General features: G+C 42.0%; 3 protein-coding genes across 12 annotated transcripts in view; 1 reads left to right on the top strand and 2 right to left on the bottom strand.

The window, feature by feature from the left end:
- wwk (white walker) overlaps window positions 1–2428 on the bottom strand; it is a 36522-nt gene extending 34094 nt beyond the window's left edge. For 5 of the 6 annotated variants that reach the window (XM_033379937.1, XM_015179927.2, XM_033379935.1 and 2 more), the window contains exons 1-3: window positions 1857–2428; window positions 1138–1791; window positions 108–515 (exon numbers count right to left, since the gene is read on the bottom strand). In XM_033379937.1, the coding sequence (XP_033235828.1) occupies window positions 108–363 (256 nt within the window). In that variant the 5' untranslated portion in view covers window positions 364–515; window positions 1138–1791; window positions 1857–2428. The remainder of the gene's footprint in view (window positions 1–107; window positions 516–1137; window positions 1792–1856) is intronic. The other variant, XM_001357313.4, reaches the window with a different exon arrangement.
- Window positions 2429–2581: 153 nt separating this feature from the next.
- LOC4817921 (ATP-dependent RNA helicase vasa-like) lies at window positions 2582–15380 on the bottom strand. Of its 4 annotated transcripts, none has more exons than XM_033379942.1 (7): window positions 8376–8477; window positions 8134–8311; window positions 4167–4420; window positions 3358–4101; window positions 3079–3292; window positions 2742–3013; window positions 2582–2658 (listed from the first exon to the last, which is right to left on the bottom strand). In XM_033379942.1, the coding sequence occupies exons 1-7, from the start codon at window positions 8394–8396 to the stop codon at window positions 2605–2607; spliced, it is 1737 nt and encodes a 578-aa protein (XP_033235833.1). In that variant the 5' UTR covers window positions 8397–8477; the 3' UTR covers window positions 2582–2604. The 4 variants fall into 4 exon arrangements, with proteins under 4 accessions (XP_033235833.1, XP_033235831.1, XP_033235830.1 ...); XM_033379940.1 differs by lacking the exons at window positions 2582–2658; window positions 2742–3013; window positions 3079–3292; window positions 3358–4101; window positions 4167–4420 and adding exons at window positions 4788–6418; window positions 6905–8009; window positions 11307–11349; window positions 11416–11468; window positions 15211–15380 and having other exon boundaries at window positions 8376–8428; XM_033379939.1 differs by lacking the exons at window positions 2582–2658; window positions 2742–3013; window positions 3079–3292; window positions 3358–4101; window positions 4167–4420 and adding exons at window positions 4788–6418; window positions 6905–8009; window positions 11307–11349; window positions 11416–11468; window positions 14801–15016 and having other exon boundaries at window positions 8376–8428.
- Window positions 6710–13001, top strand: vig (vasa intronic gene). Of its 2 annotated transcripts, XM_015179933.2 has the most exons (5): window positions 6710–6855; window positions 8894–9058; window positions 9511–10311; window positions 11524–11793; window positions 11881–13001. In XM_015179933.2, the coding sequence occupies exons 3-5, from the start codon at window positions 9549–9551 to the stop codon at window positions 12402–12404; spliced, it is 1557 nt and encodes a 518-aa protein (XP_015035419.1). In that variant the 5' UTR covers window positions 6710–6855; window positions 8894–9058; window positions 9511–9548; the 3' UTR covers window positions 12405–13001. The 2 variants fall into 2 exon arrangements, with proteins under 2 accessions (XP_015035419.1, XP_001357351.1); XM_001357315.4 differs by lacking the exons at window positions 6710–6855; window positions 8894–9058 and adding an exon at window positions 9089–9239.
- Window positions 15381–15829: the final 449 nt, after the last annotated feature.

The raw sequence follows: 15829 nt of genomic DNA, 5'->3' as shown, positions 1-15829 counted from the left end.
ATACAAATAGATATTGGTAGGATAGAAGCATATATATGTATATATATACTACAAAAAGTAGACATTGGTAAGGGAATATTTGTTGTCTTGTCTTTGGCACTACTCACCATTCTCGATGGTCTCCTTGGCACAGGATATTATTTTGCCTTTGCGACGTCGCAAATTCGATTCGAAATTGTTGTCATCGGTGAAATCATCCTCTCCTCCGGCTCCTTGTCGGGCATCTCCGGCTGTTGTTGTTGGTGTTCCTGTTCTTGTCGTTGCTGTGGCTGTAGATTCGGGCACATCCTCCGAGGACTGACGCTCTGGATAACCAACTCCAGGTCCTCCTCCTCCATGTGAACTATCAAAACTTTGGCTCATACTGTGCCAAAATCTATTTCGTTGATTTGTTTTGACTCAATTTTTGTGTAGTTTTTGGCTGTGGGATGTTTAATTTGTTTTCGTTCTGACGCTTTCAATTAAATGTTATTAAATTTGTCTGGGGATAAACTTTTTGCGTGTTAACTAGTCCGCTGAATGGGTCAAAAGGTTACATTGATTAATCAGCTGAGCGCCCGAAACCGAAAGTTCAGTCGGAGAAAACTCCATGATGTTTACAATTTATAATAAATCTTTAAAAACGAATGCAAAATTCGGTTTGCGTGCCAAGAAAAATCCAACACGCAATCGACAAAGGAAAAATATGTAAAAAGAGAAATAAGTGCAAAGACTTTGCCGGCAAAGACTTTGATGGCTAGTAAAAGTGGGTTGGTCGATGCCTGATAAAGGGTGGGTTCAGTCATTACCCTCAGCGACAATAACGAGGACTCTCCCCAAAAAAAAAAACCCATCCAACAGTCCAAAGTGCGTACAACTACTACGCGTAGTTTTTCCTCACAGCTGAAGTACCTTTTGGGCCTCTTCAGGCGAACAACGAAAACAACATTGGAAACTGTTTGCTTATTTCATAATCGCTTCTTGCATTTAGGTTAAACAATCACCAAAAACACCAGACACTTATAATAGTTAATGCACAAAGCCAAATGGCTGAAACTATTCATTTGGCTAGCATGCTCTCAGGCAGAAAGCCATCCTATCTTTCGGTCATATAGAAATTATACTATTTCGTTTCATTTATCAACTGTTTAATATTACTTTTCTTTGTTTTTGTTGGAATTTAGTTGGAAAGCGCGCCGAAAGCGCGTGTTTGCACGCTGGGAAATGCCGTCAGAGACTGAAACCGTCTGCCTTCACATGTCCGAGGCAGCGTGAATCCCACCACGAAGAGCAGCCAAAGGCGTGGTGGCTTTAGTCATTTATTGATTTTGTCTCGGCTGTGCGTGTGTCGCAAAGACAGAAAACGCAGAAACGTAGCTTTTGTTTGTGGGGGTGGGAGGGACGAAGATTCGCAGACGCAGGGCGAGGCCAGACGAGGCAATCCAAAAAGCCGGCTTCAAGCCGTAAAAGAGAGCCAAAGAGAGAGAGAGAGAGAGAGAGAGTAATGGCAAACACAGGCGGAGAGACAAACAACAAACATGAAACATAAAGGATGAGTCCATAAAGACAAACATATGATTATACTCGGTACAAAGGGAGAACTCGAAGGGTATGTCGTTTTGAATGACATTTTCGCAACAGATGGAGGAAAGCCTCTTAAGGAATCTAATCCACAACTAATTTTGGTGCCTTAACTTATTATTTGATTACTGATTATTGTCACGGTCTTTTGAATGGACTCACAACCTTGTAGCTTTCCCATCTCTGTCTTTGTTTCTTCACGTTGGCATCTCGTTTTGGGTCGCCGATTATCTATTAAAAGTTCGATACAAATTAGTATTTTCCCTGCTATTTTAAATCTCTATTGACAGACTTACCTTGACTGGAATATTGTAGTACTTGGAAGAGTTGTTGCCCGATGAACTGCCGATGCTGAAAATCTTTCGTCGATGGATAGTTCTGGCTAGATGTAGAACTAGCGCTACTGATTAGAACTTTGATTATAGGATATTAAAGTACTACGATAGAAAGCCAACACCAAGAGCAAAGATACAATACACTTGCATGATGTAAACAAAATGTAAATAATTTTCAGAACGGGATAAGCACGAACAGAATATTCTAATAGGGGTATACATTTGTGTTCAAGTGGATTAACTAGTATTAGTTAAAACAGAATATTCTATAATACTTAAGACATCTCTCAATATTTATATCAAACATAGCTTCAACAAATTCAAATAGAATAAAATAGCTTTGTTATAATCTAAAAATAACAAGATTTTTAGGGATATTTATGCAAGGAGAGAAGAGAAGTGCTCAATCCACAACATCATGTGCAGTTCATTACCTCCACTTTTCTCTCTTTGCTTAAATCGAAATAGAATTGTTTTCTAGCAACAGAATATATAAAAATGTACATTATTGATCATATATGAATTATTCTTTTATTTGAAAATGTGCCAACTTATGCAAGGCAATTGATGTTTATAAAGGCTTCATATATATATTCATATATATTCATATTCATACATATATATATATATATATATATGTACATATATATTTTACTTCTATATATAAGCCTTATTTTAGTCAATGGTTTTTCTTTTTAGTCAGAGCGGCCTAGTCCCATTCCTGTTGATCTTCTACAGCTGAAGCTTCCTGGATGACATTGCCCTGTTTGTGCAGTGCAGAAAATGGATCATAATTAGTAAAACAATTTAAAGCTATTATGTAATTGTTTAATATTTAAAACTTACACTTCCGCGAACATCATAGCCACCAAACTGGGACCCGTAACCGCCATGGCCACCGCCACCACTCAAAACGCGTAGAAATCCTGGCACTACCTGGTCAGATCCCTCAAGAATTTTAACCAGATCTGAGGCCAAGGCCGAATCCTGATCGGGATCAAAGAACGAAGTGGCCCGACCATTATTTCCCACACGACCGGTGCGCCCAATACGATGAACATAGTCATCAATGGTCTTGGGCATATCGTAGTTAACGACATGCTTGACGTTCTTAATATCTGATCAGAAATGCATCAAAATGGAACGTAAATTATCTGAATATTAATTTAAATTTATAGATTACCTAGACCACGAGAAGCAACCGATGTGGCAATGAGCACTTTCATCTTGCCAGTCTTAAAGTCGCGCAGAGCCTGCTCGCGCTGACTCTGTAGTCGATCGCCATGAATCGAAGTTGTGGGATGCTCGGCTTCCGACAAATACGAGGCCAGAAAATCGGCGCCACGTTTGGTCTCAACGAAGACAATGGTGCCATCGGCGCTTTCTTTCAAAATATCCTATAAAATTAATCAATTATTTAGGGAGGGGTGATTCAATGGTATGGACTTGGTTCAATACTTACAATTAATTTGCGGCGCTTGTTGTACTTTGTAACCTCATAGATTGTCTGCTTGACATCAGAACAAGCACCGCCAACAACGCCAATAGTTACAAAAATATAGTTGTTGAGAAACTCGCCAGCCATGCGCTGGATCTCCTGGGGGAATGTGGCCGAAAACATCAAGGTCTGATGCTGGGCGCGCATTGTGCAGTGAGTGACAATCTTGCGCATGCTTTCCGAGAAGCCCATGTCCAGCATGCGATCGGCCTCGTCCATGACAAGGAAACGGGTATCGTCGAAAGTGATGAAAGCACGCTCCACAAAATCAAGCAGACGCCCTGGGGTGGCAATCAGCAGATGGCATCCCATCATAATCGACTCGTTCTGGTACTTGACCGAAGTGCCGCCATACAAAATGCTGATCTTCAAATACGACTCGTGACTGAACTTCCTAGCCTCGTGATAGATCTGAATGGCCAACTCGCGAGTGGGCGATACGATCACAGCCTGTGGCTTGCCAATCTCCAGATCGACGGCATCGGTCAACAATAAGTTGAGTATCGGCACGAGGAAGGCGGCCGTCTTGCCAGAACCAGTCTGAGCACAGGCCATCAGGTCACGGCCAGCGGCAATCACCGGTATGGCGACCTTTTGAATGGGCGTGGCCAACTTATAGCCCGATTTCGTCACATTTGCCGCGATAATATCCCTCAATTTAGCATCTTCGAACTTCTTTATGGCAGCTGGTGGATTATCGCCGCTTACCTATTGAAATATCAATTCAATTTAGTATCAATTCGGAATTTTAAAATGACTCTCGAGAGACTTACCTTCACAGGAATGTTATCATACTTCGAAAAATTGATGCCCGATGAGATGCCAGTGCTGAAAATCTCAGCTTCATCGGTGGATGGTTCTGGCGGGATATAAAACTCCCGCTTTTTCTCGGCATCTTCTCCGTCCTTGTTGTTATTCAAATCGTCTTCATCGTCATCTTTGCGACGACGTTCTTTCCGTTCTCCGCGTTCTTCGCCGTCGCCGCGATCTCCACGGTCGCGATTAAAGCCTCCACGGCGTCCTTCGCCTGAATTACAAATACATTTTTAGTAAATATTAAATTTAAAATTTACACAACAGAAGAAAAACAGAATAATTTAAGGAATAAGACATCACACTTTATATAGTTTTAATAACATTAAAGAGGACACAATGGTTGATAAAACACACAGAAAATAAACATTAAACAAAAACTATATTGTTATATAATTTAAATATTCAAATCTGTCCCTATTTCATTGTAAGACTGCAATTTTTTTTTTTTAAAGACTAAGTAAAGCCTGATGAATTCTATTAAAAGATTAATAAGTAATCAAATTATAAATATTTCCATTCAATAATGAAAGGATATTTTTTAAAATTGAAGATATAAGATAATTCGTCAACAAAATTATTCAATTCATTGTAGTCAAATGTGGTTTAAAACTTAAAAACTAATTATATATTTATGAAATATAAATATTCCTAAATACTGATAATGAATGAGACCGATTAATTCAACGAAAAGAATCTCCCATCGTCGCATAGCGTCACAATGCCTGCCGTCTTCAAGTCCAGGACATAGCGAAAGGCATTCGCCGCATCTAGGCGGTTCCTGATGAACGATGCATTCTGCAGATCCACCTGTGGCAACGTGATGAGCGCCTTCAACAGACCATGGACAAGTTGCAGCTTTGACCGAGGCATATTCAAAATAATATCGAAATCGTAGGTCTGAACAGCGGGGAGGCAGCGATAATTTGTCTGTGTACCACAGCTGCTGCTCTCTTCTGCGGTGTACTGGTAGTGATCGCTGAGATGCTTCTGATGATCGATCATCAGCCGGAGCATGTCCTTGTGCTCGATTATGAAAGCTACATTTTCCATGAGTTGTTGATGCAAACGATCCTCGGTGGCCACGTTCTGCTGCAAAGACGACGCTTGCACGACTGTTATTTCCTCACTCCGATCTTCGGATCCTCCCGTTTGATCTATGGCTGGACATCCTGCTGATCCTCTTGACTGTTCTTTGGCTCTGTCCAGATTTAATGGTGGCAGAATTTGCACATCAGTGACGACAGCGTGATCACTTAAGTCGGCTAAGGAGGGTATTGTGGGCTGTAACACCTGTACCACCGGAAGGGGATCCATTATTTCTATATTCGGTACTGCGCTCTCCGATATATTGGGCAATGATTCGTTTAAGATTTCTGGAAGAACGGGAGGATCTACCAGAGCTTCATCTGGCGGTAGTGGCGGCGCTACTTGCTGGGGCTGTTCCTGCACTTCTGGCATCGTAATCATCTGTAGAGAATGTGCGATCACGTCTGTCGCCTCTTGTAGTAAAGTGGCCATAAAACTCATTGTAAACTCATTATTAACACGTGGCAGTTCACCCTGTATGTGCTCTGGATTTTCTTGAGGTCGTATGTCTTCTGATGCTGGATCTGCTCGATGTCCTATGTCCTCTGATGCTGGATCTGCTCGACGTTCTATATCCACTGATGCTGGAATTGCTCGACGAACCCTTTTTGGTGGTCGTGGAGGTGGCGTTTCATAGTAGTTCGTCGTTATTTGTCCGCGTGTTCGAAACACCGCACTCCATTCACGTGGAGAAGTCGGCGAAGCCACTGCTACCGCTCCTGGCGTGCCTTCTGGTAACGCTTCCACCGTACCTTCAGCCACTGCTTCCGGTGTGCCTTCAGCTGCTCGTTCTACTGCTGCTAATGGCGAATCCAACGACATCTCCAGCACACGCGGCAACATGGTGAGGTTACGCTGTTGCACCTGCTGCTCCTCGTCGATCACTGGCAGAAACGGACGAAATGGTGTGGCTCCCAGTCGAGAGCGTACCATCGTGGAACCGCTGTCCTCCACCTCCATCGTCTGTCCATTGCCGCTGTCCACCATTTGTGATGGCATCGGAAACTCCGCCTCCAATGAACACTCCGGTGGCAACGAGAGTGCACCCTCGGATCCGGGCATCATAAGAGGAGTTCTATCCTCATCGAGCAGCAGACTCGACGATCTCGGAATAAATGTCAAGCTGCGGAACGTACATACATTAACAGAATGGTACATCTTAATTGAATCAGATTCGGAAAGCAACGGAAGCTAGATTCTTCACAGAAAGATAGACGGAAGTCAGTGGTTTGTCTGAAACAAAAAAGTGGGGTAATCTCTCTCTCTATCATCGATCGATGTACCAAATACACATGACAGAACCATGCTAAAATTCTATTAAAAAAAAAAAGATGTACAAGGCATTAACGTAGTAGGCCTGCGATTTAGACTTTTAACTTCATGAAAAGCACGTAACAGTCGTCGTATTTTCTCTGAGAAAATGTTTTAAAAAAAAGATAAAATTTAATTGAATTGACTAAATTGTGTTTTCATGCTTTTCTAAACGTTCTCCGTTCGTTCCTGCGTTGTGCAAGATCTGATCGCATCGAAGGCTACTCCAGAGGATCCCCCGTATAGAAGGTAAGCGGGAAAACAATCCAAGAGGATAGAAAAGATGAGATAGGCGTACCCGTCGTGGATGTTATTTGTTAGTGGTGTGGATGTTGCGGCCACACGTGGACCGCCTGTATCATCGTCGTGCGTCGACACGTTGCGACTGAAGTAGGCTCCATCGGGGGTGTCCTGGTGGTGCTGCGACTGTAGCTCACGCGCCACATTGATCTGCAGTCCGCTGGCCTGCGTGCTCGAGTAGCCGCCGCCGTACCCATCTGCTTGCAGCTCCTGCAGCTCCTGTTCCTGCAGTTCCCTCAGCTCCTGTTCCCGCAGTTCCTGCCGCACCCGCTGCTCCATTTGCTCAACTGCTCTATTTGCCCCCACGTGAGATACCACATCCGGCAGTTCGAGTTCCTGCCAAGCCCATGGCATCTGTAGTTCGCGTGGTGGTTGTGGCATACGATCTTTCAGCTGTCTTATTGAACCAAAGTGCAACGCCATCACCATCCTGTGCTCCTGCATATAGTTATCACTGAACCAGTGGGGAAATCTCGTCGCGTCAAAAGTGGAAGGAAGTGCTGCTGCCTCATCTTCTGATTCATGTGGGAGTACAGCTCCTTGGTTCTCCCTATTCAAGTTACGGCCGTTTCTGTAGAGATCTACGAAGTGTCGAATTTGTTCAGCTTCCTCAGAGGATGGGGACGCAGTTCTACGACGTCTGCGTCCTCTGCCACGCATTTGCATTGCTCTGCTGTGACGATACCTGGGCACCACAAAGTGATCAAAATCATCATACAACTCGCCCAAATTTGCCCTGTTTTGCATGTGCATTTCCTGGAGCTGTCTAAACATATTCTCATTCTGCCTTTCACCAGATTCCGTCTCATTTAGCATTTGCTCGATTTCCTCTATAATGCGCTGTGACCTGACTGCCGTTTCCTGAATCTGTTTCTCCTTCTCCTCGCGATCATGACGCTGCAGAGCATTCCATTCGCTGGTCACCAGCGCTTTAAATGCTGTCAACAAGTAATCGCGAAGCTCGCGCACCTTCGGCATTGTGGTGTATGCTCGCAGATCGAGGTTATCGAGAAAGTAGATCACCACATCCCTGTCCCAGCTAGGAGGTATCTTCATCTGCACTCGATTGGCTGATTGGCAGCAATGTGAAGAGAAAGAGATCCCTACCGAGCATGGGGGACAGTGGGAGGACAACGAAAAAAAACTACATTACAAAAAAAACACACACATAGCTTATATCGTGATTATCTAAACCAGGAAATGCAACAAAAAATTATAGATCTTTACCATCTTCAGCGTCATAGCGACGTGTATAGCCACCGTCTCCTCCGGCACGTCCTCCGCGGTAACTGCCGCGATCGACCCCATGGGGGCCTCCTCCACGGCTTGCGGTTGTCTGTGGAGTCTCCTCGTCGCTCCAACCATCTACCTCCTTCGCTTTTGTTCCTTGATTCGAATCGACTTCCTGGAGAGTGATTCATTAGAAAGTGGAAAATTTGAAAATGCTTATGTGTAAGACAAATATGTACCTCTTCGCTCCAGTCTGACATTTTCGAAAAATTCAAGTTTTTTTAAAGTTATCTGAAATACAAAAATGTAAAAGTTATTATCAAAATCATAAGCAGTTTTCTTTACATTTAATATAATTAAAAGTAGATCTTCTCAAAGGAATATCTAGGAAATCGTTTTAAAAGTAACACGTTCAAGAATTTAAAAGTGGCGCCAAATACAAAACAGTCGATAACCGATTTCGTTGATCAGAGCACAGTATTTAATTATTTTTTCGACCAAACACATAATTCAACTAGCAGGTTACCTTGTTTTTTTCTTTCTTTCAATGTTTATTAATATTTAGAAGAAACAAAGTGTATAATTTGCTTAAAAGTACGCTGCCGCCACTGAAAAAATAGCCGATAGCCGATTGTCGATAATCCCTTAACTCGAAATGGTTTTTACTATCCACCCAATCTTTCAACCTATACGCACAATTAAATCAATTTAATGTATTTAATTTAATTTAATATTTTCCTTTTATGTTTATTTTCAGCTTATCCCAATTGATGGCATCCAAATCTTCAATTAAGTTTTTAATTGTGTCGACTGTGTAGGGCTGCCACCTCAATAGTAGTCGAGAGAGTTGCCAGCAAACCTGCTTCTATCTGACAACTGGTCGATTGTTTGCCATTCACCCGGTGACGAGAGCAGCAAAAACGTGAGTTTCTGTTTTTCTATGTATACCAAGAACACATGTGGGCTTGCTTAACTGTATGCGTGAGCAGGCCATGTGCGTGTGCAGTCGTTAGCGTGTATGTGTAGGTAATACTAGCAGCGAGGCGAAGAAACGCTGAAAATTAAGGTTAGAGAGCAGCAGCCACCAACAGCCAGCGAGAAAAGTAAGGAAAATTCCGCGCAAAGCGAGGCAAAATTAAAATAAAAAACACAAAATTCATTCCACACGCACCAGCAGCACACAAAATATATTGTGCAAATGAAAAACATCTAGTTTTCCGTGCGCACAAGCGACATTCGATTCGATTCCAATTTCCATTGTGTGACAGAAAACCTCAACTCTCGTTTGCATAAATCATCGTGTGTCGTGTGTGTGTGGAGAGGGTGTGAAGGAAAGAAAAATCAATTTAAAACTGTGTAAAAATTCTTTTGCAGGCAAGCAAAGCAGCCAAGAGCCACAGAAACCTCAAATCATGGATAGCGCCGGTAAAAATCGTTATGAACTCTTGTTCATGGACGATGATGTTTCCGAACCATTAGATAATCTTGTGGCGGCGACCGCTGCCGTAGCAGCCGCAACAGCAGCCAGCAAGAAGAAGCAGCCACAGCCTGCCGCGGGCGGTGCTGCCGCCGCATCGGCAGCCACCAAGAGTGGCGCCGTCAAGGTGGCCAAGACAGCAGCCGCTGGCGGAGGACCAAACGCTAAGAAACCAAATCAGGCCGAAAAGGAGAACAAGCCAAATGCTCTCAACAAAAATAACAACAACAACGAAGGCAAGAAGCCCGCTACTACCACGGACAAACAGTTCAACAAAGACAACAGCAGCGGCGGTTACAAGCAAGGCGGCAGCGGCGGCGGTGGTGCTCCCCGTCCAGGCGGCGGCGGCTTTGGCAACAGAACACGTGAATTCGGCACCGGTCAAGGGCAGGGACAGGAGCGGGAACAACGCGGACAGGGCCAGCAGCGTGAGCGCAACGTGAACTTCCGTCAACAGAATGGTGGTGGCGTGCGCGATGGAAATGGAAATGGCAACTACGAAACACGTGAGCAGCGCAACAACCGTCGCAATGTCCGTGAGAATGGCCCTGGTGGACCTCCCGATGGTCAGCCCCGTCCGTATCGCGGCCAGGGTAACAGTGGAGCTGGCGGTGATCGCCCACCTCGCCAGAACCGCAACTTTGATGGACAGAACAGGAAGCGGGAATTCGATCGTCAGTCTGGATCCGACAAAACTGGTGAGTGTAGTACCCAATGGACGATTGGGAGCTGTAGCGGTAGCGGGTGCAGGGGAACACATCATGGCATGGCAGACGGACATAACCACAAACAAAATGCCCGCCCACTAGAAAACCGAATATGAAAATTTTGTACGAAAAAAAAAAACATTTTTTCCATGACAACCAAAAACAAAATCAGCAGGCGGGTGCAAAGGCGGGGGGAGGGGGGTTTTGGTAACCAAACAGACATTCCAATGCTTATACCTATTTAATTATCATGATCATGACAATCTGTTTCTTGATTCAAAGAAAGGGTACTATTGAAATATGAATCATAAAATTTTAGGTAAAAATTACAATATTCATCAAATTTTCGCCAAGTGTAAACCAATTAAGACACAAAAACATCATGAGAGACACGCGGAAACGACGAAATAAATCTTTTGCTCACGTGGTGGTGGGATTTTCGTTGGATCAAGCCAAATCAATATTAATCGGAAAACATACAAATTTCTATATAACCTCATACCCGCGCCGCCTCATCTTTCTTTCACTATTTCACTATTCATTTTTGGAATATCCAAAATTAAAATCCCAAAAAGTTCAAGCAAAGCAAAGAGCAGAGAAAAATCTCACCGCCTGCCTCAGACGCCAAGTGGAAAATGTGAAAATGTGTTAAAAATAGTTTGCGCGTCTTTCTGGCGGCGTTTTCTTTTACGTTCACAAGTATATGATTGTAGGAGGCCCATTTTGTTTCAGAGAAAACATGAATACCTCTGCAGAGCAAGTGTTTTATTCCGTATAATCTGATTTTACAGCACACAATCGTGTGCTGGCGCTTATCTATCAATAGGCAAAGGTGAACGTAGTAAATATTTGAGGGCCAGCTGATGGGGGTCCCAATTAGGGCAGTCGCCATGGAATTACAAGTATATAACAGAAGGGAATCGGACTTGAGAGAATCAAATAACCTTAGCTGTATATATAGGTTGAGTATTTTCTTTCACTTACCAAAAAAACAAAAATCAACCAGTTGAAGGCTTCTGAATGCTTCTTCTGTAAGATAAATAAAAACAAAAAAAAATTAGTAAAAAGTCATAAGAATACAATAAAACAACTTACTTTGCGATCTGTTTTGGGCTTCCTTCGGGAAAAAACCTTAATTCCTTCTCCTTCTATAAATAAATACGAAAATGTTATTAATGAATTTTTTTGTGTTACATTTCGCAGGTGTTAAGGCAATTGATAAGCGCGATGGAGCTGGCGCCCACAACTGGGGTTCGGTCAAGGAGGCCATTGATGATGTGAACAAGAACGAAAGCGAGACAAGTGTGAACAATGCCGATGGAGAAAACAAGGCCAACGAGTCTGGAAATGAACAGCAGAGCGAGCAGCAGGCAGCCGCCGAGGAAGAGACCAAAGAGCTGACATTGGACGAGTGGAAGGCACAGCAGGGGCAGCGCACTAAGCCCACCTTCAATATACGCAAGGCCGGAGAAGGTGCGTAACATATGATAGCTTCCTAGCCCTCCTGCAGGGGGATGGAATAATCGAATACTAATTGAAACCTTGTGTGTATTTTCTCAGGTGAGGACACATCGCAGTGGAAGAAGATGGTCGTACTGACCAGCAACAAAAAGAAGGAAAATGAGAGCGAAGAGGAACTTGAATACGACCCTGCCATGTACCCACAGCGCGTTGGCCGCCAGCAGCGCGTTCTCAATATCCAGTTTAACTTCAATGACGGTCGTCGCGGTCCAGGCGGCTTCGGCGGACGCGGTGGTCGCGGCGGACCACGTGTCGGCGGCGGTATTGGTCGCGATGGACCCCGTCCTGAGGGCGGCAATCGTGGCGGACCACGTGATGGACCCCGTGATGGCCCGCCATCGGGTCCTCGCCAGAACACTGAGGAAGGAGCTGCTGCTGGTGGTGGTGCCACATCGGCACCAACAAACAACCGGCCGCCAATCGAGCGTCGCGGTCCGGGAGCCAACAACAGTGGTGGTGGTGCTGGCGGTTTGGGCGGTGGCGCCAAGCGTTTCGGAAATGAGCGGCAACAGAATGCCGCCCCCAAGGTGAACGATGAGCGCCAGTTCCCGACACTGGCCTAAGCGAGGAGTTCCTCAAATTTTAAACACATTTTGGTGACTGATCTGGGATTGTTCGCGGCGGCAATGGTGTACTAGAAGGACTAGCTAGCTAGCAGGCGGCTCTGGAGCAGGTTACCAAAATGAAAAACTAATAAATTACATATATCACAGACAAATACAAGAAACAAATTTCTAAAACAAATTGTAGCCGCCATGAAAAGCCAAAAGCAACAAAACAACAACACGAAACAGCTATGCAGAAAATGGAAAATAAAAATAATACATATATATAGAAATATATGATGAAAACAAAAGCAATTTTAGTTTATGCGTGGCGCTCACTAATCAGGTTTTTTACAAGTAAAATCGCGATCAAGCTGAAACTTCGTATAAACTAGTCGGAAGAAGAAGAAGGAAGAAAAGAAGAGAAGACACTACTGACACACACCACCCACACCCACACCTGCACACACATCCCCATTTCATTTAGGATTGAAAAATTGTAATTGAAATGTCATGTCCATTCAAAATCGACATTCGTATAAGAGAGAGAGATTTGTTTTCCATTATGGCGGCTGCGGCGTTTAAGAGAAATTATTTTATTACAACAGGCAAATGTATTGTAAATTTGATTTATTTTTTTTATAATTACGTATATCGTTTTTCTGATCAAACACTCAATAATCATCCTACTAACAATAGAACTAGTACAGTAAAAATACAGTACAAAATGAACTAAGGAAGAAGAGAGCACGAAGAGAACACATCACCGGCCTGGCGCGGCTTGTGGAAGAAGCAGAGGAGAAGAAAGAAAACTAATACTAAAAAATACACTTCGTAAAAGCATTTTCATTACTCCATACGATTTGTTTTGTTCAATTAAAAACAAATACAATTTTCACGAGGGAAAACTGTACACCTTTTTTATTATTTACCATGTTACAATTTTATTTAAAATAAAGGAAACAACAAAATGGAAAAATATTAAAAGCTGTAGTTCGCAAACAAAAACAAAAAACCAAAAGAATAGCAACTGTTAAAGCCCCTGTAATTGTGTTTCTCGATGCAAATTCTATAATTATACATTTAAATTTAATAATTATAAAGCAAATTAATTATGCATCATATATACTACTTTTAATTATAGAACAAACAAAAAAAAAAATGGAAAAAACTGAAACCGCATACTGAAAAAAAAAACATAACTTTAAGAATTATGAAAAAAACACACACAAAAACAATAAATAAAACAATATTCTAATTAACTATTGGAACAAATATAAACATTTAATAAGTAGATTTACGGGGAAGAACGCTTTCCCTAAAAAGGTCCCAATGCAAGGCAGAGTATAAAAACCATCCTAAACACGCAAAAAGCGATTGTATGATCCCCTGTAAGATTGTTTGCTTTTACAATTAGAAATTGTATAAATTAATAAAAAAAAAAAAACGTATATTCATATGATAGGATACAACAATTGCGAAAAGAAACAACAAATTTTACGACAGCAAAACAAAATACAAAGAAAATAGGGAATAAACCACTTAGAAGAACAAAATATACGAACATTTTTGAAATATTGTATTGTATTTTGACCCAAAGAAAGAAACAAACAAAACCATTCAACCGCAACAGTGTTGAGAAACTCGTTTAAACATAAAACAAAGAAAATTATTTGATAAAAATAAAGAAAAACACACAAAAAAGGTACTATTTCAAACCATCGGTTAAAGGACGGGGAACCGATAGAAGGTTCTGGAAGAAACGACCATCGTGAAAGCCAAGCACGGCGCACAATTACGAATTGGCGGCCACACATACGAAGGCACACGAAATACGTGCAAGAGAGCGTAAGTGCACGCACACACATGGACAGGGGCGACGCTGTGCAGTCATAGTGAAAACGGACGATAGGTGATGGATTGAAAAGGAATGAAAAAGCGCTTGGTTTGTCGAATCTTAAATGGGGGTTTGCACGTTGGAATTATTGAACATTATTGTTTATTAAACTATTATTTATAAATTAAACATTAAAAGGCATTGCAAACCGTTAACCTTTTAGTACATTTTTTTGCGGCACACACAATCTGAAAGACGTCATAAACGGAAAGGGAAGGATGAGAGAAACGCGAAATGAAGAATATTTTCCGAGATTTTAGAATGTATTAATCAGCCATCAAAGGGTTGAGGGGTAAAAAAAAAGCAAGAAAGCGCCAGTTTTAGGCACGCACACACACACCGAATGACACGCGTCTGCATTTCCGAAGAAATGCTTTGCCCCTATTTCCAGAATTCACGTTTTTTTCTCTTAGTTGTTAATTTTATCTCAGCGCTAAATAAATGAACATAAAAAAACACGCATTTGCTTACAAAAGAACACAAACAGGAGCCGTTGCGCAAACGGCTGCCAACTTACTTTGTTCACTTTTGCTACCTTTATTCTTTGGGTTTTTTTTTTCTAACGCTGCGCATCCGTGCAGGTTGGTTTACAGAATAGAAAGACCCGAAAGAAATCTGCGCAGAAAACCATAAATTTGCTCTTCGACAGCCCTGAAACTTGCGGTGAATAGAACAGAACGGTAAAGCGAAAACTGACGATATGCGAAAATGGTTGAAAAGGCATGAAAAGATGCTTGGTGATTCTTTAATGGGAGTCTTACGGCGTATTAATTGAATACACTTTACACCACATTCATGAATTAAACATTTAGAGGCATTGTAATTGTCTAACTTCACAGTTTGCAAAAATTCCACTATAAAGCATGTGTGTTTTCTTGTTGCAATTGTTGCATTCAATTCCAAAACTTCTGTTTGTGGAAAACTCACCTGTTGTATGTTTGCAAGGTTATTACTTTTAATTATGATCTATTGGATTAAAGCACACACTACGAATGATGGGAGAAACGTGAAACGCAGAAGTTTAAATATCGGCGCATTGTCGGCCATTTTGTATATAGGTATATCACAACCAGTGTCCACGGTCACACTTATCGTTAAAATATACCGTCCGACCCTCCAAAATATACCGTCTATTTTTAAAAATTTACCGTAAATATACTGACGAATACAAGTTTTATATTCCTGGATTTTTATATTCCGTAATATATTACTAGCTATATAGAACATTTAACCATGCCCACATAGTTTTATACGATTGATTAATCATTTTTATACTTAACTGAATTATTCTTAATACTTGCTTTTATTGGATTTTACTAAAACCCTTAGCCATGCCCACATAAATTGTCTTCAAGATTGGCCAGTTTTTAGCCCTTGCTTTTATTGTTTCTACATTAATTAGAGCCTAGGATGACAAACATTTCCGCACTTCTATAATATCCTTCTTCCCTAGAGTATGCAGAATGTTGCCCGTGTTGCGGGCTTTTACGGGTTCATAAAAATTTAATTTTGCCGCAACTTTTATGCATGGAATGAGACTCATTAC

The sequence above is a fragment of the Drosophila pseudoobscura genome, chromosome 4, assembly GCF_009870125.1.
Source record: "Drosophila pseudoobscura strain MV-25-SWS-2005 chromosome 4, UCI_Dpse_MV25, whole genome shotgun sequence".
In the NCBI taxonomy this organism is placed as follows: Eukaryota; Metazoa; Arthropoda; class Insecta; order Diptera; family Drosophilidae; genus Drosophila; species Drosophila pseudoobscura.
This window is presented reverse-complemented; position numbering and strand designations above follow the sequence as displayed.